Source organism: Lagopus leucura, unplaced genomic scaffold (genome assembly GCF_019238085.1).
Source record: "Lagopus leucura isolate 7727_CA_CO unplaced genomic scaffold, USGS_WTPT01 Super-Scaffold_1, whole genome shotgun sequence".
In the NCBI taxonomy this organism is placed as follows: domain Eukaryota; kingdom Metazoa; phylum Chordata; class Aves; order Galliformes; family Phasianidae; genus Lagopus; species Lagopus leucura.
In genome coordinates this window covers 13,779,628-13,806,919 of record NW_024962250.1, presented here as the reverse complement: position 1 = coordinate 13,806,919, position 27,292 = coordinate 13,779,628, and the positions used below count along the sequence as shown (strand labels likewise).

The 27,292-nt window shown below is 35.9% G+C and overlaps 2 protein-coding genes across 6 annotated transcripts in view; one reads left to right on the top strand and one right to left on the bottom strand.

The window, feature by feature from the left end:
- FAM98B (family with sequence similarity 98 member B) overlaps positions 1-3,158 on the top strand; it is a 13,733-nt gene extending 10,575 nt beyond the window's left edge. Inside the window, exon 8 of the mRNA XM_042870028.1 lies at positions 1-3,158. This exon is cut by the window's left edge and continues 225 nt beyond it. Within this exon, the coding sequence (XP_042725962.1) occupies positions 1-204 (204 nt within the window). The 3' untranslated portion in view covers positions 205-3,158.
- Positions 3,159-3,539: 381 nt separating this feature from the next.
- Positions 3,540-27,292, bottom strand: part of RASGRP1 (RAS guanyl releasing protein 1) — a 40,128-nt gene continuing 16,375 nt past the window's right edge. For 3 of the 5 annotated variants that reach the window (XR_006177796.1, XR_006177801.1, XR_006177800.1), the window contains 16 exons: positions 26,743-26,848; positions 26,121-26,183; positions 24,712-24,843; positions 23,896-24,049; positions 20,869-21,042; positions 19,710-19,826; positions 17,718-17,993; positions 15,591-15,671; positions 14,920-15,024; positions 13,225-13,334; positions 12,461-12,605; positions 11,281-11,317; positions 10,534-10,680; positions 9,666-10,045; positions 7,031-7,543; positions 3,540-4,574 (listed from right to left, as the gene is read on the bottom strand). Coding sequence is in view for 1 of the 5 variants with exons in the window: in XM_042865340.1 (XP_042721274.1) it covers positions 7,409-7,543; positions 9,666-10,045; positions 10,534-10,680; positions 11,281-11,317; positions 12,461-12,605; positions 13,225-13,334; positions 14,920-15,024; positions 15,591-15,671; positions 17,718-17,993; positions 19,710-19,826; positions 20,869-21,042; positions 23,896-24,049; positions 24,712-24,843; positions 26,121-26,183; positions 26,743-26,848 (2,162 nt within the window). In the remaining 4 variants the exon portion in view is untranslated. Of the gene's footprint in view, positions 4,575-5,843; positions 7,544-9,665; positions 10,046-10,533; positions 10,681-11,280; positions 11,318-12,460; positions 12,606-13,224; positions 13,335-14,919; positions 15,025-15,590; positions 15,672-17,717; positions 17,994-19,709; positions 19,827-20,868; positions 21,043-23,895; positions 24,050-24,711; positions 24,844-26,120; positions 26,184-26,742; positions 26,849-27,292 lie in introns of those variants that run through there. The other 2 variants (XR_006177799.1, XM_042865340.1) reach the window with 2 other exon arrangements.

Below are 27,292 nucleotides of genomic sequence, written 5' to 3'. Positions count from 1 at the left end.
GGAGGTGGGGGTGGCTTTGGAGGTGGGGGTGGCTTTGGAGGTGGGGGTGGTTTTGGGGGTGGGGGTTTCAGAGGTGGTGGAAGAGGTGGAGGTGGTTTCCAAGGTGGCAGGGGGGACTATGGTGGCAGGGGTGGTTATGGTGGCAGAGGAGGTTATGGAGATCCGTATGGTGGAAGAGGAGGTGGAGGATACCGGAGATACTGAAAGAGTAACAGATGAAATATAGTGGTGGTGTTTACTGGTGTCAGGAATTTAGATATGGTACCTTTGGTTTAGATTAGATTTAAGTATGACCATGTGAATCATTGCATTCGACCAACTGATGTTGTCATTGAATTCTTTTAGTTAACCGAACAGAACTTTTTATATTAAAATATCATGACTAGAGTCCTTGCTTTTCGTACTGGTTGTGGCTTTTTTTTATTATGTTCATTTATTTAAAATAAGTCTCAGAAAACTGAATAAAAACCTTTTTAAAGAAACAGAATAAAGATGATGTTCAGGCCTCTCTAATTATTGCATGTTGCACATGAATTCTGCTCCAAAAGCTGGATACAAAAAAAAAAGTAATTAAAAAGTCAGACCTAAGAACTTGAGGGAGATGCTTCTGAAAGTCCAGAATGCTGCTTTTGTGCTTTTTTCTTTATCCAGTTTTCACATTCAACATATTGAAGAACTTCAATTTCAAGTTGTCACTTAAGGCTTTGGTCAGAATTATTCAATGAGCTTTCCTATTCTTTCAGAACTTCACATAAAAGTAATATTCTCAATTAGTTCTCTACAGATACTAGTAAAATTAGGTGGCTTTGTGCGTTCATAAATATATCGGAGATTAGTTGAAGGTCAGAGCATGTACCACAAAACCTGAATCATGGCGACTTTTGATGTTTATTTTTTACTTTACTTGCTTTTCTTATTATTGGTGTTTCATAAAAGCATTTTCTACTACTATCATGTCCAGTAGGAGTTCATTTATATACTCTTTCTGCATCAGCCTTTAAAAATAAAGGTCAACAAAGCTCAGTTGCCTGAGAAAGAGCGGGCTATTTCTTTTTTTCCTCCTTCCTACTCTCTGTATTTGGCAACTGGCAACTGCCAGCTGATAAGTTATCTCATGCAGCAGTTGCTGCTCCCCACTGAGGTTCCTGGAAAAAGTTCCAATATAGCATTCGAAGACTTTGCTTTTCTATTCTGTTACCCAATTGGTCTGATAACCTGAAAGATACGCTGTCTCAATATGCATGAATACCTTATCCTTTGCAGATAGTGTTACTCTAGTAAAAGAGCATCTAGATGAGGAAGTGGGTTTTGTATAAACATGGCTGTAAATAGATTTGTTAAAATAGATTAAGTTCAGGGCTGTCAGCTAAAAATTATGTCTGTTATCTAGCTTCTTTAGGTCCCTCCTCTGTTGTGATGCCATTTGTGAGTAGAGGTAAAACAGAGAGATGATGCCCAAGTATGTATTCATGATAGTATTTATCAGGGTCATGATACTTCAGAGATTCTGGAAGGCATCTGATAAAGCTGGGCACATCTCTTGACAGAAACCTTGAAGCGCTTTCAAGAAATATGTAGCTTAGATTTATCTGCAGTTGAATTTTAAGATTTGAATTTGCTTTTATGTACCACAGTTATGAGTTTTTGTTTTTTTTTTTCCCCACAAACTTGCTGTTGGTGTCTGTGTTGGCATGGTTTTAAGTTGTTACCCTGTCTTCAGGGACACATGCATCATGCCCTCAATTGCAGAGGCAGATCTATGCAGGAACATAGAGCTCTGTTTAAAATTAAGTCATTTTCCAGCATGTTGTTTAAAAACATGTGTCAGATTTTATTAATTAGCTACTACCAACACCTTGATTTGAAATTTTAGTCTAGATGAACTTTAGAACTTTCCTTCTTGTGATTTTTCTGTATGCTTATTGACTAAGAATGCTGCTTTATGGTGTGATTGGTACAGCCTTGAGCATACTTTACAGTTCTGGTAGGCTTCTAAGAAAAGAGAGTGGGAGACTTCATTGCTTGTACATGTTGACTTGAATGTGAACTCAATATAATGAAGTACTCTGCTGGCTTAAGTTCACCCCCCTTCTAGCGGTGTCATTATCACTTTGTTTCTACAGTCATTTCTGTTGTCAGCCTCTGCTGCCATTGTGGAGAGGAATTTCAAGTGGAAGCATAATACTCATTTTCTTTCTTTAGAGACTGATTTTCACATAGTGCTAATAGAGGTAGCTCACAAATGACATTTCGAGTGAGACTGCTGGCCATGGAGGTGACAAGCATTGGTCAGCAAGGGAAGAGGGAGAACAGTTTTTAACAAACAAAGCCTTAATTTAAAATTCTCTTTGCTAATCCTATGCTGTTATTTTTGCTACAAGTAACATACGAACAGCAGTCAAGAGTTCAGTTTCACCAAGGATGTAGGCTAGGAAATTCAAGTGGTGTGTGTACCTGTGCATAAAGATTTCATCAGTCTTAAGATGTGAAGATGCACTGGGTTAGTTGACCTGTAGGGCTGGTAGAACTGTAGTAATTGTGTATGTGCCTCAGTGCTTTTACCTTGTCAGTTTGTGCTGTTTGTAACAGAATAGTTCAGAGTAAAGTAGATGAGATTTGTGCCCCCATCCAGTTCTAACAGTTAAATTATTCCAGTACTGTTTCCCAATTATTTTTTATGTAGACATCGCAAAAGACAAAACTTTGAATAAGTTGAAGTTTTATGGAAGATACTTTGTTGTCTTTTTTTTTATTATTTGAGCCATTTCATATTTTCTTGAGTAATTCTGAAGTGTGAAGCCAGTAGTAGAAAAGCAAAGTAAGCACCACCACGTTTCATAGAGGTATCCCTTTCTCGGTCTTCTCTGTTGTCAGAATATATGTTCTTATTTTGTCAGAAGATGCAATAATGCCATTAAAACAATTGATTTAAACCTCCAACCCTTCTGTTTCAGTCTTGAAAAAAGTATTTTCAAAAATTCTGTTGTAAGAAAAAAGCTGTTTTATATGTCTATGATTATTTCTGTGTTTATTCAAATTCAGTGAATTGTTTTGGTTGATCAAGAATTGAAGAAGACAACTTTTGTGTCAGGACTGAAGGGACATGGTTTTGTTAACAGCTGTAAACACTGAGGAATAAAGTACTGTATTTGAAGTTATTTGCATCACTTGTCTAGTGTGATTTTGATTCTCTGTTCATATCTCCTGTGCTTGCAAGGAAGATTTCCTGCTGGTGATTTGAAATAATGATGAAACGTGCTTTTCATGATCATGGAAAAATAACAAATTTTGACAAAAGTAGAGAAGGCAGTCAATAACAATCCAGGAAAAGTTCACCAGACAGGAGAGGTCCCAAATATATCCTGATTACGTTATCTGGAGTTACTAAGGAATCCGTCTCCATTGAAGGACACTCAGTTAAAATTTATCTTAATACAAAAAGAAAAATGCATATGTTTATGTGATCATTACTTTTGTCTTTATGTAAATTAAGGAAAAACTTCACAAGTAGTGAACTGAAGTAATAATTGGAGGTTTCCTTTTTTTTTTTTTTTTTTTTTTTCCACTTCTATAATTCTGAGGCAAAACACACCTTGCTCTGTATGTGCAAAGTTGGGAGAGCAGATTTGCCTGTAAGTAGGAATGGTGTTTTTCAGTAGTTAGCACCCTCTTCTTCTTCCCTCCCTTCCCTCAGATATTTTGATGTTCACTACCTGACATAAAAACAGGCATGAGATACAGTGTTTTGAGTTCTGCAGTAAGGTAAAGAATAGCAAAGGTTCAGGATGACGTGACGCTGCCTGTGTACGAGCCCTAGTAGAAATTGCAGAAGCCTTGTTTAAGCTTACCTATCATGCTGTAACATCTTTTTGTGAATGAATGTTCTTAACAAAAGCAAGAGATAATGCTAATGAAGAACTGTGCTTGGGAATACCTTGAACAGTGTAATGGCAAAACAGTGTCTGTATTGTCTCAGCCACTAAATTCTGAAAAAGTAATCTGAAAATGCCCAGCTTCCCAAGTTCTCTTGGTGTCCTCAGGCTCAAGAATGTAAATGTAGACTTGAGACTCACATATACCAGGTCAGTCCTGCAGAAGTGTCCCAAATGATAGACTCGAGGAAAATGAATATATGTTGTTAAGTTTTCTTTCTTTTAGATACAAACTCAGAGGCAAAGTACAATTTTAACATTTTTTTTTCTATTATAAATATTAAACTGATTTCTTACACTTTATATAAATGTTTACAGTCTGTACACTTTTTCAATCTTCATTAGTAGCACTGAAACAAAAATGGAGTAGAGATCAGTTCCCACAGGATAACAGATTGCTACTGTAACAAAGAATTCCAAAAGGTAATATTGTTTTGTATTTTCAAAAGTTTATGTAAGCTATTTTAAAGGCAGTGGTCTTCAGTATTAACATTAGCTCTGGCCTTTTCATTGTTAGATCATTCAGTCTACTTACTTTCATCTTTTAAGGATCAGAATTCATACTTAGAAAATAAACAGTAGTTGGGGTATGAACATTTCATTTTTTCTTCCTTTCTGTACGTATATGAAACACAGCTGAGCCTGGAGAAAGAATAAAGGTGAGTGCTTTTCATTTGTGTTAACTGTGACAAGATAAGAGTTAAAAGGTGTTCAGTACCAGTGCTTGCTGATGAGTCCTCTAAACGGCACTTAGTACTGTCATTATATCATTTTTCCTAGCATAAAGTAGCAGTAAGATCAACAGAGATGTGGGTGATTTTTGCTCAGTAGCTTTGTCAGTTTTATCAGTATCCTTGTATAGTCAGTATTTGCTATTAACACTATTATTTCATGCAGCAAAAAGGAAGTTGCAAAGTAATAACAAGGGATTACCACCAAAGCAAAGCAACAACAACAACAACAAAACACTGCAAGAGGCTTTGGGCAAACACCTTGAAGGTAATTGGAGAGCTTTGAAATTTTTCAGGTATCAACAAATTCATCTGAAGCAGTAAGTTTTCAGCGTACATGAAGTATCATGTATGGGTTCTGCAAGATGATCCTGCAAACAGATTGGGTCTAAATCATTCTGTTTATAGGAACAGGGTGACAGAAAAGTAAGTTTTAATTTTAGACTGTACAAGTCTACAGTCTTGACTTGATTTTAAGCATTAAGTACTCAATGTTACTAACACAGTAACCTTTGAGTCAGTGTTGGCATTAGGGAACTTTCCAAATACTGATTCGTTAATTTTCTCCCTCTTCCACCCTCCTAGAATAGGCAAAGTGTGTGTGTATATATGTATGCATACACACACACATACAGAAATTCTGTTAGAATTGAAACCATCAGCAAGCAGAGTTTCCTTAGATGCACAAGATTTGCCAAATTTTGCTGCTCTTCTAAGGTATTTTCCAAATACATTGAAACATTTCCAACATTCATGCTGTTCCTTTTAATTGTTGTAGAAACAGACTTTTTATCTGCTAAGTGTGTATTAGAAATACTTCTCACTGTAGTCCTGCAGAGAGGACAAAAATCAAGAAGATCACAGAAAATTGGCAAAGCAAATGTGCAAATATGGTCTGAGAGCCATTCTGGCTGCTTCACTGATCAAAGTGCAATTTCATGTTAACTGTTAATAATTCAGGTTTAGTGTATGAGGAACAAAAGTTTCACAATCTTCACAACAGCTAGATTTGTCATATGCATTTAAATTCTTCACAGATCATATTTATTTACAGTAAGATAACAGAAAGTCTAATACTACTATTACTACTACTCTCTCCCTATATTTGTCTTTATTTAGTCATGGATGCAGACACAACTCAAGTTCTAACCAGGAACTTAGAACCAAACTTACCAGATTTGTAAGTAGTTTCAGATTGACTTTAAAAAAAATAAATAAAGTATTAATATGCTTGACAATTAATGACTGTAAGCTGGAAACAGAGCATACATCTAAGCCACTGAACACGAAGCACACATGCTGTAGTAAGGGGTCAACTAAAAATTGAATCTGTCATGGACTTTGTAAACTAATTTGCAAGTTTTGAAGAGCACTAAGTATATTACAGAAGTACAGAATGTCAGGGATTGGAAGGGAGCTCAAAAGATCATCTAGTCCAACCCCTCTGCTGGAGCACGAAAGTATGTTGTAAATAGATATGTTAATTTCAGCTTCTGCTGTTTAAATGCTCGATGCCATCCATTTTTTATAAAAGCAAGTGAGTTTTATACAATTCTAAGAATTATTGTGAAATGCAAATAAATTTTAAGATTGGCTCTTATGACTAAAAGATTCACCAGTAACTTGAAAGACGGATTTGTCATCTCCTAACAGTATGTACACCTTGTAGTTCTAAGAAAACTACATTACCTTCCTAGCACCTTTCACTGTACAAAATCTACACACGTAAGAGCACAGTCACCTTGACTCTTCACCTAAAGTGCGTATGAAATCTATGAGGGAAACTGAATAAATCCTGGTTAGAACCATAAGATGTTAGAAACTGGAATACAATATCCATTGCATTGAGATTGCTATGCAGTTTCCTTCATAATATGGTCCTTAAGATACGACTCAGAAGTTACAACACTGGTATGCACTTTGACATTAAAAAAAATAGTCAATGTTATCCCTGTGTTATCTACAGTACAGGGACAGCAAGCTATCCCTTAAGCCCCATGAGTAGTATTCCAAGCTGTAAACTGGAACACTGAAATGGAAGCTGAATTCACTCTCTCTAGTCTCTCTAGTCTCTCTAGTCTCTCTAGTCTCTCTAGTCTCTCTAGTCTCTCTAGTCTCTCTAGTCTCTCTAGTCTCATGTTTTACCTTAATGAAGTTTTAAAACTTTTGTCAGTATGCCATAACAAAGTCTAAAAATCAGCTTAAGTACTTGCATTAATATTCAATATGCTAAACTCTAGAAATAAAGATGACTGTCTATGTAATGTTTTTAATTGGTTTCAGCCACAATGAGAAAGAACTCTCTCTCTTAATGGAATACAGATTTACTTAAATGCTTATCTCTATTGTGCGTTTGTTTCTACAAACCTGAATTTGGGCCAAATTTGAAGTGACAGTCTTATGAGTAGCTACTTAGAGCACTTGTAGCGTGAGATGTGCAGCCAAGTCACTGTAGAATCCACATGGTCATCACGTACATAAGCTTCAGGAACAGTGCCACTCCTTTCAAATACAATCCCAGAAGATACTGTGTTCATTGTGCAGATGATGCTAACATACCTTAAATTGAAGGAATTCATTTATAGACTTGGGAGTGTGTTTTCAGTAGGGAAATGTATAGAATAAAGAGAGTATTTCTGTTTTAAAATCTTTTGGAGTGTCTTTCCGGTTCACTCGGTAAAGCAGCTTTTTCACAGTTGTTCCCTTCAGTCTTACGTTCTTCCAGAAGAAGCTTCCCCTCATCTGCTAGGAGCAGTCTTTGTGTTGTAGATTGTCAATAACATGATTTTTTCTCTGAATCGTAAGAGATTCAATTGTTTTATGTGCCTGCTCCAGTTGCATCTTTAAACCTTCATTGTCTGCCTTTAGAATATTTCTTTCCTAAGGAAACAAAAAAAATAATGGTATTTGATTTTACATTTGTTTCAGGATTGTCTGGTTGTGCATGTAGGTTGACTGGCATAAAGATCAGTTGGTGTAGCTCTTAGCAGCAGGGAGCAGCATGTTATTTGACTGCTTTCTAAACTGGAAAGAAATTCAGGGCTACGAAAGTGATATTTGTTTTGTTTTTCTTGGGGGGTGAGGTGGGGGAGTGGAGAGGGCAACATGCCTAGATGTTTACCTACATAACTTTTTTTTCAAAACCAAAATGCTGAAAGATAATATGTAGGGACTATGCACTGAAAATAATTTTATCTTAACGAATTCTTATAGTTCTCTTCTTATCTGTCTCTAAGACAGTATCTATCTGTCTCTGGACAGTAATAAGTCCAGAAAACTCAATGGGAATGTGACTGTCATTTTGTTTGCTTACAGTATGGCACGGATTAGTGCTTTAGGGGCTGTCTAGGCACAGATTAGTGATTTAGGGACTGTCTACTACATGCTATAGCAGTTAAAAAAAAAAAATACAGATCACATGTGCTCTGTGAATGCAAAACTGAAAAGTGTGGACTGTGAATTTTAAAGGCAAATACAATAAATAGACTATTCTGAACCTGAGCTACAGAAATATCTAGTGAGGTATTCAAAATCCAAGATGGAATTAAATGAAGCTAATGTTTTGAGCACATGAAGATACTCAAGATAGTGGTCTGGCTCCTGGGAGGAAAATGTCAGTTTCACTGTTTCTTTTAAGATGGGTCATGTTAAAATTTTGTGGAAGCTGTTAAAAATATTCACAACGGTTAGATTAGGACAAACTTATTTTTATAGCATGTTAATCCAAAATGAGACCATGCCATGAGTAATTAAGTAACCAGGAATACAAATATAAGATAGGTGTCAAGACATAGCTTTGCTGCTTTTCATATTCAGCAGTAGTCACTGCTTATTGATCTTACTGGGCTGGAATTTAGACATGACACTGAAAATCAAAATTTCAAGTAGATGAATAAACAGTGAGCAACTTGATGGAGATATGATTATTTCACCCTGTTTTGTTCTGATTTCCTTTAAGAATATGCAAATCTGCAAGTATTTATATGGCTCTTAGAATTTAAATTATGCAAAATCTTCTTTCTTAAAAGAAATCCTTCTAAGTATTAGGAGCATCTTACTACCCTTTCAAAGCTCTTCCTTTTAGAAGCTTTGGTATATTCCTGTTGCTTATTATTTCAAGCCAAATAAGGAGCTTCAATCAAATTGTTCTAGACTGGTTTAGTACATTGTTTCATTATATAGGAGAAATGAAGCCATACAGTGTATAACAGATTATACTGTATTGTAGAAAATTTGATGCTAGTGCACTGAGCTGATTTGCCAGCATTGTAATCCATGAGGAAATGAATACAGGCAACTACCCCATGCATTATCTAGAACAGTTGTTTCCAAAGTAGATTGAGATATTCATGTAAAGAATGTTTATTTTTTAACTAAAGATGTTAAAACTGTGAGATTTACAATTCTTTATTTAACTCATGTGCATCTCCCTGAATGTTTTTTCTTCTGCGTTCTCTAAAGTGCTGTGAATTTCTGGTTTTGTCTAACATTGCTGTTTTAAATTTGTATTAGAAGTCATTATCTTTAGCTACAAGTATTTTTGTTAAGGAAGTGTTTATCTGTTTTCAACATTATGCTGTACATAAATAGAAGACTGTCAAACATGTTAAAACGCTTATTCAGCATTCCCAGTCTTGTATTACATGTGTGGAAGACAATTCCTTAAATATAACTCGTTTTATGGAGTAATACCTTTTTCTAAGCAGTCGGACTGTGGTCACAGACTTCCTTGTCACTTCTAAGGAAGACAGGGATCAATATAATCATAGTAAAGTCTTCGGAACACATTCCCTAAGCCCTATACTACTACTTAAATTTCTATTTGAAGTGAAGCATTGCTGGAGGTAAAGAGACTAAGAATTCATTATGTCCCTCACGGATTGTTCTGGCAATTAATTATACTTGAAAACAGTGACAGAATGACATCTTCCCACCCAGCCACATCCTCACGCTCTTTACAGTACTGGAGTGTAAAACCAAATATGTTCCACTATGTACATACCCGCTCAAGTTCCTGGTATGAGGGTTTATAGCTGTGATGCTCGTGATGCTCCTCCTTCGTTTTCTGACTGGATTCCTTGTTTTCCCATTTAACATATGCTTTTTTACGGCTTAGTAATGGGCTTGGACGTGGGGATGGTGGGATGGGCTGGAGATAAGGATTTTCTAGTATCCTTTTCTCTTTCTTCTCCATTGACCTATGTGATACATCAGCAGCCAGCAGTGTGGAGTCTGTCTGTATACCTTTATGAACTACGGCTGGTTTCAATCTTACTGAGATTTTCTGAGCTGAGGAGCCCATGAGCATAATAGTTCGGTCCTTGCTGTCTTCATTGTGTTCTACTACTCCATTTGGAAATGTGAATGGTCCTTCTTCTTGTCCTATAGAATATATATGGTAAATTGAGTCAAGAGGAGTTGTAGATTCCTAACACAAAGATACGTAAGTATCTACTTTATAGATTCCACACTGAAATTTTAGAATTGTAATAGTACAGCTGTTCCTTAATGTAACAACAGTGGTAAAAACAAGCATACCAAGACCTGCTTCTTACAAGATGGGAGAGTTAAGGAAAGCTGGCAGCTCTTCATTTCATGGCATTTAAGTTCTCATGAGAATCTGGCTGAAGACTTACTGAGTTCTTGTGGAATTTGTGCACCTTACCTTGTTTGGTGTGAGGAGAGGTCTCCTAGAAATTTGTTCACCTAAGACTTGAACTGGAATGCTTAGTTACAGAGTTTTATCAGCCTATTAACTATAACTAACTAACAAAACTCAAAACAGTGCAGTACAACTTATCTTTAAAATAAAAGAAACAACTTAAAAATTATCTAGATCTTTTGAGCTTTTTAATGTGACCTTTCCTCACCATGGAATTGCTCTTTAACTGCTACTGTGCAGAGGCTTGAAGCAAGAGCAGATGTTGGGCTGCTGTCTGCAACAGAAGTTTTGTGTCTTCTCTTGCACTCTATCACAATCAGGTCTTTGCATTGCTTGTGGCAATTCATTCCACAGTCTGTAAACAAATGAAAGTATACACAATTCAGTGTCTCTGTTGTGCTTAAGATAACTCTCACACTGAGTTTTCTGCCCAAGAAGCAGGGAAATGTTTGTGATCCCTACATGCATTACCTGAAACAACATAAACTAAGAAATCAGCTGTATTCCTTTGCTATACACCTCAAAGGCCTTTTCATTTTGAAAATATCAAATAGCAACATTCGGTTGCAACAGATTTCTGACTGTAGAGTTGCAGAGAAAGCAGATACCTGCATGAGGTGGAAAACCCTACAAAATACTTGAGTCTGTTATACAGTCGTCACAGAGAGTTGATGTTCTCATTCATCAGAATAGAAGGGTCTGTTCCTCAACCCTCTGGATTCAGTGAAGATTTGCAAAGAGTAGAACAGTTCATTCAGCTTTGCGTTTCTTTTGGAGCATCAGTCTGTCATCTTAATTTTAAGTCAGCCTTCTCCTCCTTTAGGAGCCAGATTAAATAGGTCTACAACAATAAATCTTGGAATGATCAGGGCTGTTTTTTTATTCTTTGTTTTTTTCCTTTTTGTCATTCACCGTTAATTATAGATTAAATATAACAAAAGATAAAGATTCTTACCTTTGCATCTGAATCCTTGTTTAATTACTCCCCATAGCTGAAATTCAGACAAACAGAAAGAGTATTTATTTCTGCACGGTTTATACCTTCAGATATACAAATCCGCTAAAAGCTCCACTCAGTTCTGAAATCTGAGCACCAGCAGAATACTTTGTTTTTCTATTCTTTTAATGGTAAAATCAAAATACGAACCATCTACCTCTTTAGTATAAATATTCTGTTTAGCAGACAATATTTATATGTATGCTCCTTAATCACAAACAAAGTAGCTTGACCTAGTCTCTGATGAATACATCAGCAGATCTGACAGCCCAAAGTAAAGCTGTGGAACTGGAGTAGATGGGGAATTTCATATCATCACTCTTGTTTGATCCCAGCTAAGCTAGGGAGCAGTAGAACTCAGTTTTACTAAATCTTCTTGTGCTAGGCAGGAATCATGTCACATCTGTACCAAACACAAGTTCATAAAATGATAGGATACCCTGAATTGGAAGGGATTGACAAGGATCATTGACTCCAAATTCTTGCTCTGTATAGGACCACCCAGAATTCAAATCATATTTCTGACAGCACTGGCCAAATGGGGAGTCTATTCCAGCAAAGTGAAGAACCCTTTCCTAACGCCTCAGCTGCCTGACTGCAGCTCCATGCCATTCCCTCAGGTCCTGTCACTGTCACCAGAGAGCAGAGATCGCTGCTGCCCCTCTGAGGAGCTGCAGGCTGCCACGAGGCCTCTCCTCAGCTTCCTCTGCTCTGGGCTGAATAAACCAAGGGGCCTCAGGCACTCCACATTATCTGTTGCCTTCCAGACACTTTAGCTTTTTCATAGCCCTCCTTTGGATGGTCTCTAATAGCACAAATTCTAACAGCTCAGTGGAGTGGAAATCTCTGAATTTGGAAGTCTTGTCTAAGTGACATAGCCAAACACAAGAAAGGAGCTGTGTTTAAGCACATAATATTACCATGAGGGGAATGTATGAAAGGGCACATTACATAGCTACATGGGCAGCAGCCTTGTTTTCTTTGTAGGTTCACTGATGTTTTGTATAGGTTTTTGTAGGTCACATGAGGTAATTATCTGATAAAAACAGGTATTTGTCCAGACAATACTAACATAATTTGCCTTCAATTAAAAAAAATAAAAAAAAAAAAAATAAAAAAATAAAAAAGGAGAGCTTACAAATCCAGCACAGTTGTCACAGAAAGTAGGTCTTAAGTAAGTGGTCTCCTGGAAGTTGTGAGAAAAGCCAAGTCCTAATTTGGAATAGATTGAGCTAGCCCTCATAAAGTAAGCGGTTATTTCATCCCTGCTAATCAGACCTTCCCTGAAAATAAACAAGAAAAGTTGTTTGTGAAGCATCTGTTTTCTTAAAAGCAAAAGAATTAAACATACCTTTTCTTTACAGTTTATAATGGCAATATCTTAATTTATCAAAACCTACAGTGATATCAACAATTTTGTCAACTGCTCCCAAAGTTTACAGAAGCTTCTCTGCACATTATAATTTCAGCCTGTAAGGATAAATGAATAATCTGCATATGAGATGCAACTTCAAAACTATTTCTTAGTTTTATTGATATTATTATCAGTTTTATTTTTCCACGTTTTAAGGTGCTAAGAAGAACGTTCTTAATTTTTCCAAAATATACATTTGCCAATTCTCTGTTTTTGAGGATCAGGTTCATTTTTTGAAAGTTATTCAGTGGTACACACTGTCATTCAAAAATATTCTATTTTTCTTTTATCTTTATTCTTCCTGCTACATCAACCACTGCTGTAAGCTCATTCACAAAACATCTGAATGATGCTTTTGTCAGTTATGTTTTTACTTTGCTGGTGAAGAGGATGATTTTACGATCCTAGTGATAGAAGAAGAGAAAACAAAACAAACAAGCCAGGGTTCATAAGCAGAACCGGGTGAAAGGAGATGTATGAGTACTCACGAGTCCTTAGCCATTACACAAAATGAGAATGGAAAACTGGCTGCTATCTTTTCAAATTCCTCTTGAGAAATGTAACCATCCTGATCATGGTCGTAATTTTTGAAGACAGACTGTATAAGATAATAATAGAATAGTTTATTACAAGGGTAGAAGCTTATTACATTCGCACTTCAGAAACTGTCCACAATATTTAGAGCATTCCTCTCCCACTTTCCCTCAATATCTATTAAATAATATAAGAGTTTTTATAATTTTTTTTTTCTTGAGTCTAAAGAAGCATTATGATTTCCTGATTCTTAGGAAAATGCAGATAGGTGATAGGTCAACACAGACACAACTGAATGGTTCACTACACAAGGCTAGCTCTTATTTACACAGTTTGCTCCAAAAGTAATACCTCTATGTATTTCCATAGAAATTACACCAGATAGAAAGAGCACAATAACACTATTTGATAGAACAAGTTCTCTGCTACAAAACCCTATTTCTAACTTGGTCACCACCATTAGCTATGCATTTTCATCAGCAGTGAACAGAAGCCTGCATGCCATGCTTGTAAAAATCTGCACAGCAGAGCCGACCCACTGTTTCACGGATGCTATGACAGTGCCACTGCTGATACACTCCACCCACCACCTCACTGTTCTTGCATCCCCTGTTTGGTCTGAATAAACATTCAGAAAGCATCAATGAATGTTAGTGGGTGCCATTTTTTCTACATGGGGGAAATCAGTGATACACCACCACTCCATATGCACTTCCATGTCAGATGCCACTCTGTGTGACATCTCCTCCATTGCCATCTGTCGCTTGGCAACAAAATGTAACACAATGTTGACAGAAGGTTCAACATCTACTGCCATACCACCAGCATCCACCACTGATGTCAGGGGCCAACATAATAAAATAGCAGGCATTACTTTCAGAGCGGACCTCATAGTTTCTCTTTAAGATCATCACTAAGGTCTACTTACACAACTTGTACTAATGTTTTCAATGATGGTCTCTCGACAAACCGCTGCAGCTGCCTGGCTTATTTGATCAGGTTAATGTTATGTGAGAATCAGTTATATGAAGACTTATTTCTACTTGTGGAATGACATTACTGACTGGGTTGGTCCTGGAGCAAGGAGCATATGTAGGACAAATTTAGAAATACCCTCCAAAATAGTATATGTTTATCAAGGGATAACAAGCAAGTCTTTAGAAGAAAAAGAGATGATGCCGGAATGTAAAGAAAATCTTTACTTCTCTCCATGTTTCTGTTTTGAAATCAGTCACCATCAAAACTGATGACCCAAATGAGAAAAAAAAAAAAAAAAAAAAAAAAAAAAGCAATGGCTGCTAGTAACAAAGCTGTTGAGAGGTCTGCTTTCAGATTCTACCAGTAACATGATGTTGAAGACCCTGCTAGAGTGGGAATACCTGGCTGCTTGAAAGAATGACTCTGGAAGAATACAAATCAACTTTCACATTCCTGGCTGGCTTCTTAGTTATTTAAGGAATTTCCTCTCATACCTCACTGCTAATGCTGTTTGAAGGTAGCAGAAATATCCATTTTGTGCAGACAGAAGTGTTAACAAACTCAGCACAGTTTTGAATGTAGCAATAGCTTGTTTCTTTCTTTGCATCCTTTTGTACCCAGCAGTTAAGACTACAACTGAGATACAAGGTAAATGGTCCAACCATACTTACATCCACCATCCTCTGAACATGTTTGCTGACTGTTTTCGGATCAGGTTTTGGGGCTACTCCTGAGGCCCAGTCTGCCACTACTGGTGGTCTGGAAGGTGTCAAAGGCTACAATAAATTGAATGAAACTTTATTAGTACCACACTAAAATATTTTTGGTATTATACTTCTTTCAATTGTGACAATGGACTATGAAATAAAGGACTGCAGAAATGGCCTCTCTGACACAAAGTCATATTTTTCATAATTTTGTCATACTTCAACTTCCTTGAACTGTCTTTTCTTAAATTGTCACAATTCACTGAGTGCCCTATAAATTCATGATTTTTTCCGAAACAAAATCAAAAACTACAGCATAAAACTCACAAATTTGATCATTTGAATCGCAGAAGAATTCTTAACTTAAAAGAACCAGTATTGATTTTCAAGAGGAAGCCTGATGCCTCTGTACAAGTAACTGCATTTGTGTTTTTTAGGAAACCTGATACAGCATCAAGTCTCACATGCACTCTCCTTTATGTTTCATCATCAACCCAACATTTTTTTGCTGTAATGGATTTTGTTCAGTTTTGCTCCGTTTTCAGTTTTGCCGAAAATAAAATAAGATGGATGCAAGGGATATTAACTGCATTATTCATAAAGTTATTTTGTTAAGAATCTGGAAAGGTCCTTACAGCAGCTCGGTGACTTCTTGGCTCTCGTGCATATGAAAGTTCATAAATTTCATCTTCTGTGTAGTACAGATCAAGGGACAGCTGAAAATAAACAGAACATTAGCTTAATCCCAGAGCAGTTACTACTACTTGATTTACTTGTTCCTGGCCTGCATTCGTATTTTTTGGTAGTCTGGTGTTTCAAGTTTGCACCTAGGAAAAAGAAAACAAAACAACGCTACACAGGTGTTGATCATGATTTGAAATGGATGCATTTCTAAGTTCCAGTCTGTTGTTGCCATTGTCTGGAAATCTGTAACATTAACATTGCAAGTGACTGTAGGCATCAGCGTGTTAGTAAGTAACCTGAAAAAAACCTGTTACTGCCATGATATATTTATTGATAGTTTTTCACGCAATGTAATCACCAGCCCATGAAATTCAACATCAACTTTAATTCTCATGAAACTTGTGTGAACCAGGTTGAATCAAGAAGTGCATGAGGAGGATGAAAGATGGACATGTATATATTTAGTTAGAATTTAACTATCAGCTGCAGTTATGCAGAGTGAGAAACGTTATACTCAGATAAGTTCAGGAATTTGAAAAAGTTACCAAATTTACACCTTTGTTTATGGATGTGTCCTGCAAAATAGTATAGATAATAATGTATTGACTGGAAACAATTTCAAGCTAAGATTAAAAACTAGTAATGACAGTTTCTGAATATTTACATGAAAATAATCACATTAGAAATGTGACTGAATAGAAAAGCCACAGGCAAATGCATCACAAGTTTCGCTCTGCGGCAAGTTTGAAGGACATAAAATGTTGAAACACTATCTCCATAACAAAGTTATCCCAAAGTGTCAGTCAAGGTGGTGACAGTCACATAAAATAAGAAATAAAATATACTGTTTAATCCAGATAACACATCAGACCATAGCCGAATAACATTACTCAACTTTTAGATGTGCAGCTTTCTTGTGAATAACTGAAAGAATTACTGGTACAGTAAAGTAATAATTTCAGATTCTTTCTTTCAGAAATCTAAATGTAGTTTCTGACACTCAAAAATTAGTTCAGTGTCAAGATACTTCTCTGAATAATTGACTAACGCGTTCAAGTGTCTCTTCAAACTGATTGCCTGTTGATAGGAAAGCAAAGGATACAGATTGTTGGGAAGAAAACAACAAAAAGCAAACAGGAGCACTATGTGCCCAGGAATATTAGTTGATGTGAAACTCTTGTTTTAAAGTGAAGTAAGTATTTTATGTCCTGTAATACATACTTACATGAAATTGTGGCCCCGATTGCTCCTTAAAAGAACAAATAATCTCAAGTGCACAAGCATGTGCATGTTATCTACCAGATTTTGCTGAAACAGAGCATGTAACCACAAACCAAAAGGAATGCTATCTAGCTTATCCAATCTGAGATGCTTGATAGGGACAAACAAAACTAAGAAACAAGAAAGGTAGAATTTCTATTTTAATAAAGAGATAGTACTTAAATTTAAAAGGAGAAGCAAAATCCATTTTGTAGCATGTGCTAGGTAGTGTTAGTGTTATTCCCAAGATAGCACTGACTAAAGATGACTAGAAGCATAATGAAACAACATGACAGATTTTTATGTCAGATAGTTTCACAAGTACCAGAAGAAACCTTGCTGGAAATGTGGCATGTTTAACCCTTTCTTGAGTAATCCCCTCCATATAAACTTCCCAAATTTATATATTTTACAGGAGGCAGCCTTATATGCAATCTTCTGCTTTCATAATGTAGCAAGGGAAACTTTCTACCTTTCTTCCTGCTTAGGTTCAGTTAGCAGAGGATTCAGAGTGTTTCATTAGGGAAAGATCAGAGATAATGTATGCTATTGTCATGGAACAGAAATATGAATGTTTTCTTCTTTTATAGAAATAATTGGAAGCATATTGCTCATGGTGTTTCTACCCTTGCTGCTTGGTAAATCAGCATCACTAGCTTTTTCTCCTCTTCTGCTACTGTAGACTTCCATAAGGAAAAAAATATAGAATCTTATAACATTAGGTATTTATAATTAATACAATTCTCTATTTAGTTCAGTTTGAGGCAATTGAAAACTATTTTAAATACTGAAGTATTTCTCTATTCCAATAGACTTACCGTAAGCAAATGAACAAGGTCCATATTAGCCTCCAGGGGAAGTGGCATTTCCTGGAGCTGTATTAGCTCATTTATGTGGTTATAGAGAGAGTACAGTTTGCATATGTTAATTTTTTTGTCCTCTAAGTAATCTGGCATAGCCTCATGAAGTGATATCAAGTCTTTCAGGTGGACCCCAAGGATTGGGATCTTAAAGTTAGTGCACTCATTATAAGCACGTCGATAACAGTCATAGTTTCTGCAAGATGAAAGCAGTTCTGTCATTTCATTAAACACCTAAAAATGAAAAGAAAATAGTCAAAAGTAAAATAAAAAGCAAACTGTCAAAACTCTTTCTGTTCTACTTATATGTCATAGTAATTTCCCATGTTATTCTTCTGTAGTTTGTTCACAGCGGCTCCCAAAGTGGACTTTTTAAATGTAAATCTTTAGGCTCCACATGAAATCTAGTTATTCACCTCACTTAAATTAATAAGCTATTAATGCCAGTCTGTAATACCAGTTTTCCTACATTCCCTATTTAGACAATGGAAAAAAAATACAACCCTCTAAAATCAAGGGGATGTGTCTGCAGATGTCGTGTCTCTGATCTTCCCAGAAGCAAGCGTCTTCACATTAAAATGTGAAATGTAATTCTCTGGCTCCCGAGTCACCAGTTGGAATTGCCACCTGAAACCCTATACTGTGCCATCATAATATGGCCGGAATTCCTACAATTCAGGGTGACATGTCAGTGCTTTGAAGAAAAACTTTTCCTTGAAAAGAAGAAAGAAACATACACTGTACCCTGTTGTGAAAGCCAAATGAATCCCAAGTCTAGCAATACATATATAGCAATATAAATACCTTCCTTAATTAAAACTATACAGGCATAAAGCTGCATTTTAATATTATAAAGTTAATAGGACAATGTTTTACTGTGATTTGTAGAGTTCTTTGGTTGGTTGGTTTCTTTTTTGTTTGTTTTTCTTTGTGGAAGTTCCTGTTTATCCACTCAATTTTTAACCTTCAGAAATCAGTCCTTTAATTAAATTTCAAAGTAAACTTTAAACTGGTAAAGCCACTACTTATCAGCCTTTATTTTCTGAGTTTTTATTAATATTTCTATACAATGATGCAAAATGTTTTCCAAATGATGAGTAAATGTGCATTCCTCATGGTGAGTAAATTTGTACAAGCAACAACAACAACAAAACATGCCTTTAAAATAAGCTTGCTAAACTGGGTCAACGGATTTTAAGAAATGCAACTGTTATCAGTGGAAGGGGATATTTCTGCTCTATTACAGATATGCAGTGTTCATTAAACCTGTTCATTATACTCTGTGACCAAAGCAGGTTTCTTAGATGCCCATATGAATTCTTTCAGGAGCCAAGTGGGGTGTATTAGTCTCTTAAGAGCAAATGATTAAAGCCATTTAATTGCTTAAAAAAAAAACCACAATAATAATGTTTTCTTAGTTTTAGTAGCTGGAATCTCAGCAAAATTATGATCATGTGCTTCTTATGGCTAAATTTGTTCAAGTCTGACTAGATAAAGTCTATCACAGGGAAAGATCAGATAAACAAAACTGGTCTTTCCAGTATTAAAGTGCAGATGTCTATGTTTGTGTTTTATAGACTCAAGCTAGTCAGCATTACTATGGACAGCAAAAGTTTTGTTCTCAGATGTTGTAGGAACTAATTGTCTGCTTTCACATTTGAATGCTATTCTGTACTTCTGTGTGCTTCTAAATGAAAACAGGTGTTTTCATATCCAGATATTAAACAAAAACTTTAAAGTAGCTCTACAAATCTATGAAGGAGACATTGAAATTGTAGGAGTAACTGATGTTTGTAAAATGAAGTGACAAAAAAACCAGGAGTGAGGGAACTCTTCCTTTTTTTTCCGTCTGCTCTATGTCATGTCTAACAAAGCGAACTTGTTTGCTTTTGTGTGAAGTGACCAAAAAAAGTTTAAATCTACACGATTCGTAAAAGTTACAATACCAACCTTAATTACATCATGAGGAACACATGAGCTTGTTTCCTTGAGTCTGGAAATGGAACTGTGACAGAGACCTCCTATCACTGCCATTAATGTGTTGAAATTCTGCAACTGGTGAAGCTTCTGCGTTGACATACAAACAAATAGTATTCATTATTTAAAGCTTTAAGTTGTACCATATGTACAGCCAAATTCTGCATTTCCTCTATTATTCAGGACCAAAGTCTTAGAAATTTTGTACCACAATCTATTTGACTTCATTCACTCCAGTACTGAAATTGTGATTTTGGTGAGTGTAACATTTATTTGTTACTAAATAACAATAATTCCACAAATACAGCAAGTCTTCAAAGGACTCCTCAGTATTTCTCCTTCTTCCCGCAGTCTGCAACAGCACTGTCCAATTTCTTGTTTATGGTCACAGACGGATTAGTATGCAAAAAACATCAGTAGAAGGATAGCTTTGCTTCTATCACATGAAGCATAAGTAGAAGCAATTGTACTTATGGCCAAAATAATCACAGCAGTTCATACATTGGAATGACAGGCATTTTCAACTTGACACTTCACAAACTGATTTCAAGAATATATAAATCTCATTTTTCTGTGAAAATACTTCCTTCAGAATGAATAGGAGAAAACTGTAGAGACTGAAGATACTGTGTATGGGGACTGTTAGGTCACAGCCTGAACCAGTGATTGAGCACTTGGAGAAGGGGTGTGACCAGCCTTGGGGGCACAGCTGCAAGCATTTCACTTGTGTGATCAGAAGGGGTGAACCCTCAGTCCCAAACCTCATTTAAGGGCTGGCAGCCACAAAGATGTTATCTCTACTTAGAGATTTCTTCCTTTGGGAGTTTCCTGTGGGCCCTGATCTTGGAAAGGGGTAAGTGATTCCTTCTTTATTATTAGACTGGCTGCTAATTTTCTTGGGTGTTCTGAAGCTGGTTAAAGGCAACTATAGTTGCTGCTGCCTATTCTTACATTGTAATATGTGAATACCTGGCATAAGACCATAGCATGGCACAAGTATGCATACTATATGTATGAAATGGGAGATCACTGCCAGCTTCTCTTTCTTAGTTGACAGTGGGGGCAGGGGGAAAAGAAATTAAGGGACTGTTTCAGAGAAAGTCAAAGTATTGTGTATCAAAATTTAACTGACCTGTGCAACGTGAATGAACTTGATAAATACTTCAGCTCGAAGCTGTGGTGTTGGTCTACTGAGAACCATTAGCTGCACCCACTGAGAGATACCATTGCAAAGAGCAATTGATCTTTCCATTGTTGGATTCTCTTTCACACAGCTATTCACAATGTAGCTCTGATAATCTGAGAACTTTTTTAAAAAAAAATAAATAAATAAAAAATCATCTACCTCATGGTCTGTATGCAAATACAAATGAAATACTGAAGAACAAGATAATTAGTGAACCATAAATGTTCATCGGTTTGAAACCTCTCCTTTGTTCTTTTCAAAGCAGAAAGCTCATAGTAATGGAATTAAAAGAATCTTTTCTTCATAATTTATATTGTATCATTGTACTGTGCATATCTCACAAGTCTCAACTGTCCCAGTGTCGCTGGCTCAACAGAATCACTGAATTTAGTTCTCTATGAGGAAGATAATGCTTAAAATTTGGTTTAATCTGGTAATTCAGTGATAGTTTTAGATACATATGTTGTAACTATAGCACTTCTACATTAAACTATTCTAACCAAACAAAATGAGTTCTATCAGACTTACATAAAACTGAGATGAGATTTCTTAAGAAAAGAGGACTACAGATTCCTTAATATTTTGATGCACCTTGTGAAGTTTTCTTATTTAACCAAGTGGCCTAAAATAGTCTAGGGAACCCCTGTATGTGACAAAGCATTGGTATTTTCCTTGAAGCTGTTCTTCTCATTAAGATCAAAGAGAAGCAAATGTTTGTTTTCATAGATGCAGTGTCTATCTGATTCCTTGATTATTATTTTTTTTTTTATTATTCTATTAGCAAGGATACACAAAGTGAATAATCAGAAAACATGATAGGATACTTGTATGTACACTTTTTATAATGGACAATAATATTGACATCTTAAAAACTTTCATAGCTATAATAGATGTGTTCTACATATGTATTATATCTCTTTGGTTTAAGAAAGACACTGAGTGGCATTGATCCTTAAGGAAATATCATAAATGGTAAAACTGTTATTTGTTTCTTGCTTGTTCTCCCTCTGCTTTAACTTTTTCCTTTCTTCATTTAATAAATAACACTTTTAAAAGTCAGAGGTGGCAGCAGATACCTGAATTAATCCTCTTACTAAATGAAAAATGGGATAAATCATAAGAACAGTAAGAAAACAATAAGTAGAGCTGTCTCTAAGATTTCACAGCACTTATAGTTATTGTTTGAATTCTGAACTACATCCAGATTTGGCTGGATGTTGAAATCTAAGCAATTACACTGTACGATATTTATTCAATGTTTGACTACATAATTATCAATCTCATAGCAGTTTCAGTACAATTATGGTTTGGTTAGGTTATATTTTGTTCTCAGTAGCTCTCTTCTTCCAAAAACGATTTTTTTTTTTTTTTTTCTAATGCTGAAAAAAAATCATATCTAGTACTTCTTAAAACTTCCAGAAAACTTTGGTGCAAGAATTTATTAGACTGGTTAGATATAAGCAGATTATTAGCAGCTGATACAGTGAAGAAGACCAGGTACTTAAATAATGCAACAGCCTGATATTGCAGTGACTAATTAAAAAGCCTCAAGAGCAAAGCAGAATCAGAATGAACAGCTTGGACAGCTTAGACTACCTGTTTTCTACAGCTTTATGTTGAAATGTTTTGCAGGTATGCTCATACTTGCAGTCAGTCCTTTGTGATTACTGCTCTCTGCACTTTCTTTGCTGCAAGATGCATAGTGTTTCATGGAAGTCTTTGCTAAATGCCATATATATTTTGAGGATCAGCTATTCCTCTCTGACTTTCAAATGACTGAGTAGTCATTCCAATGACTGATAACATTGCAGGCTATTTAAAATCTTTCTCCTAGTATTTGCTGCCAAGTTAGAATTAGGAAAGGATTCTGTGGCTTCACATATCATGAATACACTGTATGAACAGTTAAAGATAGAACTTCTTACTAATGCACATTGTTTTCCGATCTGAGGTTTAAGAAGTTTCAATTTACACCAAATTGTATGCATGTAATAGTTGGAATCCCATGACAAATTTGAAACTGACTGCAATCATACCTGTGTTACTCAATAATTTTATGTCTGCATAAAGGTTTGAAAGTGCTAGGAGTTATGAGCTTTGAATGTTAGTATTATCTACAGGCAGCAGTTTATGCAGAGAAGCACTTATCTGCTGCATGAGAATATTGCATTGCTGTTTCCTACTGTCACTGGAAGTTGGCTTTCTAGGAGATCTCCAGGCTTCCTTCATCCCTCTCGAGCCTGACTGCTGATCTGAGCCAGAGGATACTGCTTGTTCCTGCATGCAATTACACCACCACTTCTAGTAGAAAATTATTATTTGGAAGAAGTTCAGGTAGTTTCTTCCACTTCCCCAAAGGCCCCCTCCCTCAAACTATTGTGTAGTTACCTAAGATTTTCTATACTTGCACCCTCTCTGAACTGACTACAGCAAAAAGGAAGGTAGTCAGATAATAAGTAGTCTGCCAATAAGTATCACTGTCCAGTTTCAGTCTAGTAAAACAAAAATAATATGGACAAAGACACAGGCACGTAAGTCCATGCTAACTTCATTGTTAGCAAAGAAATGGGTAAAATCTTAGCTCACAGCACTACCAATCTTGGTAATAGTTGGAGATGGTGGTTTGGGTATAGAACAAACTAAGGAATATTTTCAGTGCAGAGCATGCATCAGTGTCCTCTGCACAACATGATAGCTTAGTCATAGTGAAACAAGCTGAGCTGTGCTTGTTCTACTTGACCTCGGGGCCAAAGAAACAAGCCTCACCTACTTCATTTATTTTTACTGATATACAGGTAAGCTTTCCCATCTGGCTCTGCAGCTGACCTTGATTTTTTTTGCCAGCTCTCCACCACAATCATTTTGTCAGTTTGTCAAGGTGCTTGCACCTCAGGGTTAAACCTGTAATGATACCTCTCTCCCATCTTTACTACCTCCTTCCTGCCTCTATTTAAAATAAAATAAAACACTTACTGATATTCTTCTGAAGGACTTAAATTCAAGATAGGTAAGATGGTCTGACAGCTCTTCTGGCTCAAGGTGATCAAAAAGGAGTGAAACTTTCCGTTTCTTACTGCTGTTAGCCTTTACACGTTGTGTCAGCTTTCTAGACCAGTCCCTGGAATTTCTTTTAGAGAAATTTTAAGAGAGAATTATCTGAAGTTACCATCTGAAGATGAAACTTCTTAATTGAAAACTTGCATTATTTTCATGCTTTACTGCATTAAAAAGTTACTATTTGGATTTCTAAACAGCAAGCATCTTTCATAAATTACAGACTACATGACAAAACATTTTCTGTAAGCATTTATGTTGCATCTAAATACAGTACAACAACATTACTAAGCAAGACAAGATCGCATACTGCACTTTCAGAATTGCTCTCCCTGACTCTGATCTACTGAACATAAAATATTCCCTTTAATAGTCCTTAACATATCTCACTGACACTTGTACCTCCTCTACTACACAATCAAAATGCACTCTTTTCTCTCACTGACTGAGTCAGTAAGGCTCCCTGGATATAATAATGCTTAACTAGCATAGAAAATCAGTACAAAGTCTAGAAAACAGTCCAGTTCAACTTAGCCCATTCTTGAAAGGCATTCTGTTCTTCTATGTATAATGTATTAATGCTTTGCTAAGAATTAATAACATAGAACTTATTGTAGACTAAAATTAACCCATTATGGTATCCTTATCCTGTTATACTAGAGAGAGTTATATTTAAATAAAGGAAATTCAGAGCAAAACTTTGTTTTGCAACTATATTGGAACTTTGGCACTCACATTTGAGTTGTGTCGATTAGACGACAGTGCAACTCCTCACCATTAGCTTTAACCAGTTCTTGAAATGCCTCCATGGTTGTTGATAGTTTAGAGTCCATTTTGAACATAATCCAAAACTCTGTAATCCAATACCTATTATAAATGAAAAAAAATTATTTTGCTTTACCATGAGTAAGGCTGAAATTTAGATAACTGCTCATGTTCATGATTTGATTTCTTTTTGACCAACACTGGGAGATAATCATTGTTCTTTAAATGCTATTGTTAGGGTACTTTTAATCTTTTACAAGATTAAAAAAAAATAATAATAATAATAGTTCTATATAAAATTGAACTATAGAACTTGCAATAATTCAAAATTAAAGCATCTAGACTCATGTTATATTTAGATAATGTAAGGAAAATAATCAGCATACACAAGGTAGTAAACAATTTTACTTATTCCTTTAAAACTTGAAATTATTCTGCCAAAAAATGCACTATGCTAGTCAGAATTTTAACTATTAACCAAAAAATAAGTTACTATTTAAATATATTTGTTTACTAGTGATTCATTCTTAAATGCACCAAATACTTTCTAAGGACTATACTTCTCTGTGTTAGGCATTCAAATTATTTGTCATACATTTTATTTCAGTTTGCTCATGTGACTTGGCACCCACTGTGATAGGTTGGCCCTAGCCTCAATACTAAATACTGACCTAGCTGCTCACTCACTCCTTCCCCCTGCAGTGGGACTGGGCAGGAAAAAAAATTGTGAGCCACAGTAAAGATTTAATAACTGAATGAGAGAGGAAAAGAACAAAACCCAAAAACAAAAAAAAAAAACCCACCACCAAATAAATGCAAAGGCAGTCATTCATTATCTCCCTACAAGCAGACCAAAGCCCAGCTGTTAGTCAAGCTACAGCTACTTCAGGATGTCTAACTCCCATTTTTATTGCTGAGTGCATTTCTACACTTCTCTAAACTAAGATTTCAAACTTTATTGTGCTTAATAAAAGTGGTCTGTGATCATTGCAAATGACTCAGAACAGTTACTAGGGAAAATTGCCTACATATAAAACAGTTTTTTTTACGTAACAGTAGCTGCAATATCCACTCTATTTTTAGTAGACCTCTATAATATTAGACATAATGCTCTTGATTCCTGAGCACTGTCAATTCTTACTGCTGTTTAAGGAGCAAGTCCATACAGAATCAGTCTAAAAGTATGACCCAATAATTCATGCACTGATATCAATAGATCTGTGTGAGTCTCTTTTTTTGTCAAGTTGCTAATGTGAATCTTGAAAAGCTAAAGGAATGCAACTTTCTTTTTGGTGTGATCTTAATATTTGTAAAACCATCCTTTTGTGTGACACAGAGACAACTGCTGACTAACAACTATCAAGCAAGAGTATTCTTACCTTACAAAATAGCATATCTTTACACACAGCACGGATGACTTCTTCTCTAAAGCGCTAAGATAAGTAGAAAATGTTAAGGAAAATCACATGTATATGAATCCAAGCAGACACCTAGAATAGCATCAAATCAGGAGGAAAAAGTTTGATTTAAATACTCTATAATTTTGAGTGAGTGCCTGAGAAATAATACTTGTTGAGAATTGTCGTCTTCAGATGATAACATTAGAATATTACTAAAACTATGCTTTTGTGCTTTGCTCTACTTGTACTGAGGATGGGAAAAACAGATATGTAGCAGTTCCAGGTTTGCAGTATCTAACACTTGTTAGATAATCCCTTCACAGCCAATAGATGATGATTTATCCTACTTAAACTCTGAACTGGAGTTTATCTCTGTCTACGTGGATTGTAGGCTAAACCAGACAAAGAAAAAACACATACCCTAAAACAAACAAAAGCCACACTGCACAGACAAAAAAAAAAAAAAAAAGTAAAAAGTCTATTGTTTCATTAGCAGAAAAGTAATGTATTCCTAGCTTAAATATCCTCTACTTACCTATCTTAGAGTAGTCAAGCATATCTAATTTTTATCTTATGAGCAGGTGAATATTGCAAAGGATATAGATCACTGAGTTTCTGGAGCATATCTGCAGAAGAGATGATAAACTGATGCATGGTCAGAATCATCTTTAGCAGCTGGTTATTCTGATAAGAATTTCCTTCTAAATCTGGGGGGGGGAAGAGCACTCATGTTGAAATTGTCATATGACTTCACAAACATGGAAGAGGCCTCTTCAGAATCCTAGTTCTCAGCAGGCCAGTTTATCACGCTACTAGAAAGATGGTAGTTAGCTACTGACATAGTAGGTCTGTCTTTTTTTTTTTTTTTTTTTCTGATGAGAGATAACAAAGAAAAACAGCTTTGTTTCAAAAACAAAATATTCAGATAGCTGTACATAACGATCAGGTGAATGTAACACTTAAGAAATTAGTGAATTGAGTTACACAGGAATTAGGCTACTGATCCATGTCAGTCAGTGGCATGACTGAATTCATCAGAATGGAGATATTCTTAAGCGATTATGCAGGTTTTTTTGTGTAGCTGACATGTAATCCTGAAGTAAACGTGCATCTAGAAATGCATGGAATGAGGTACAATGTATGCAGAATTT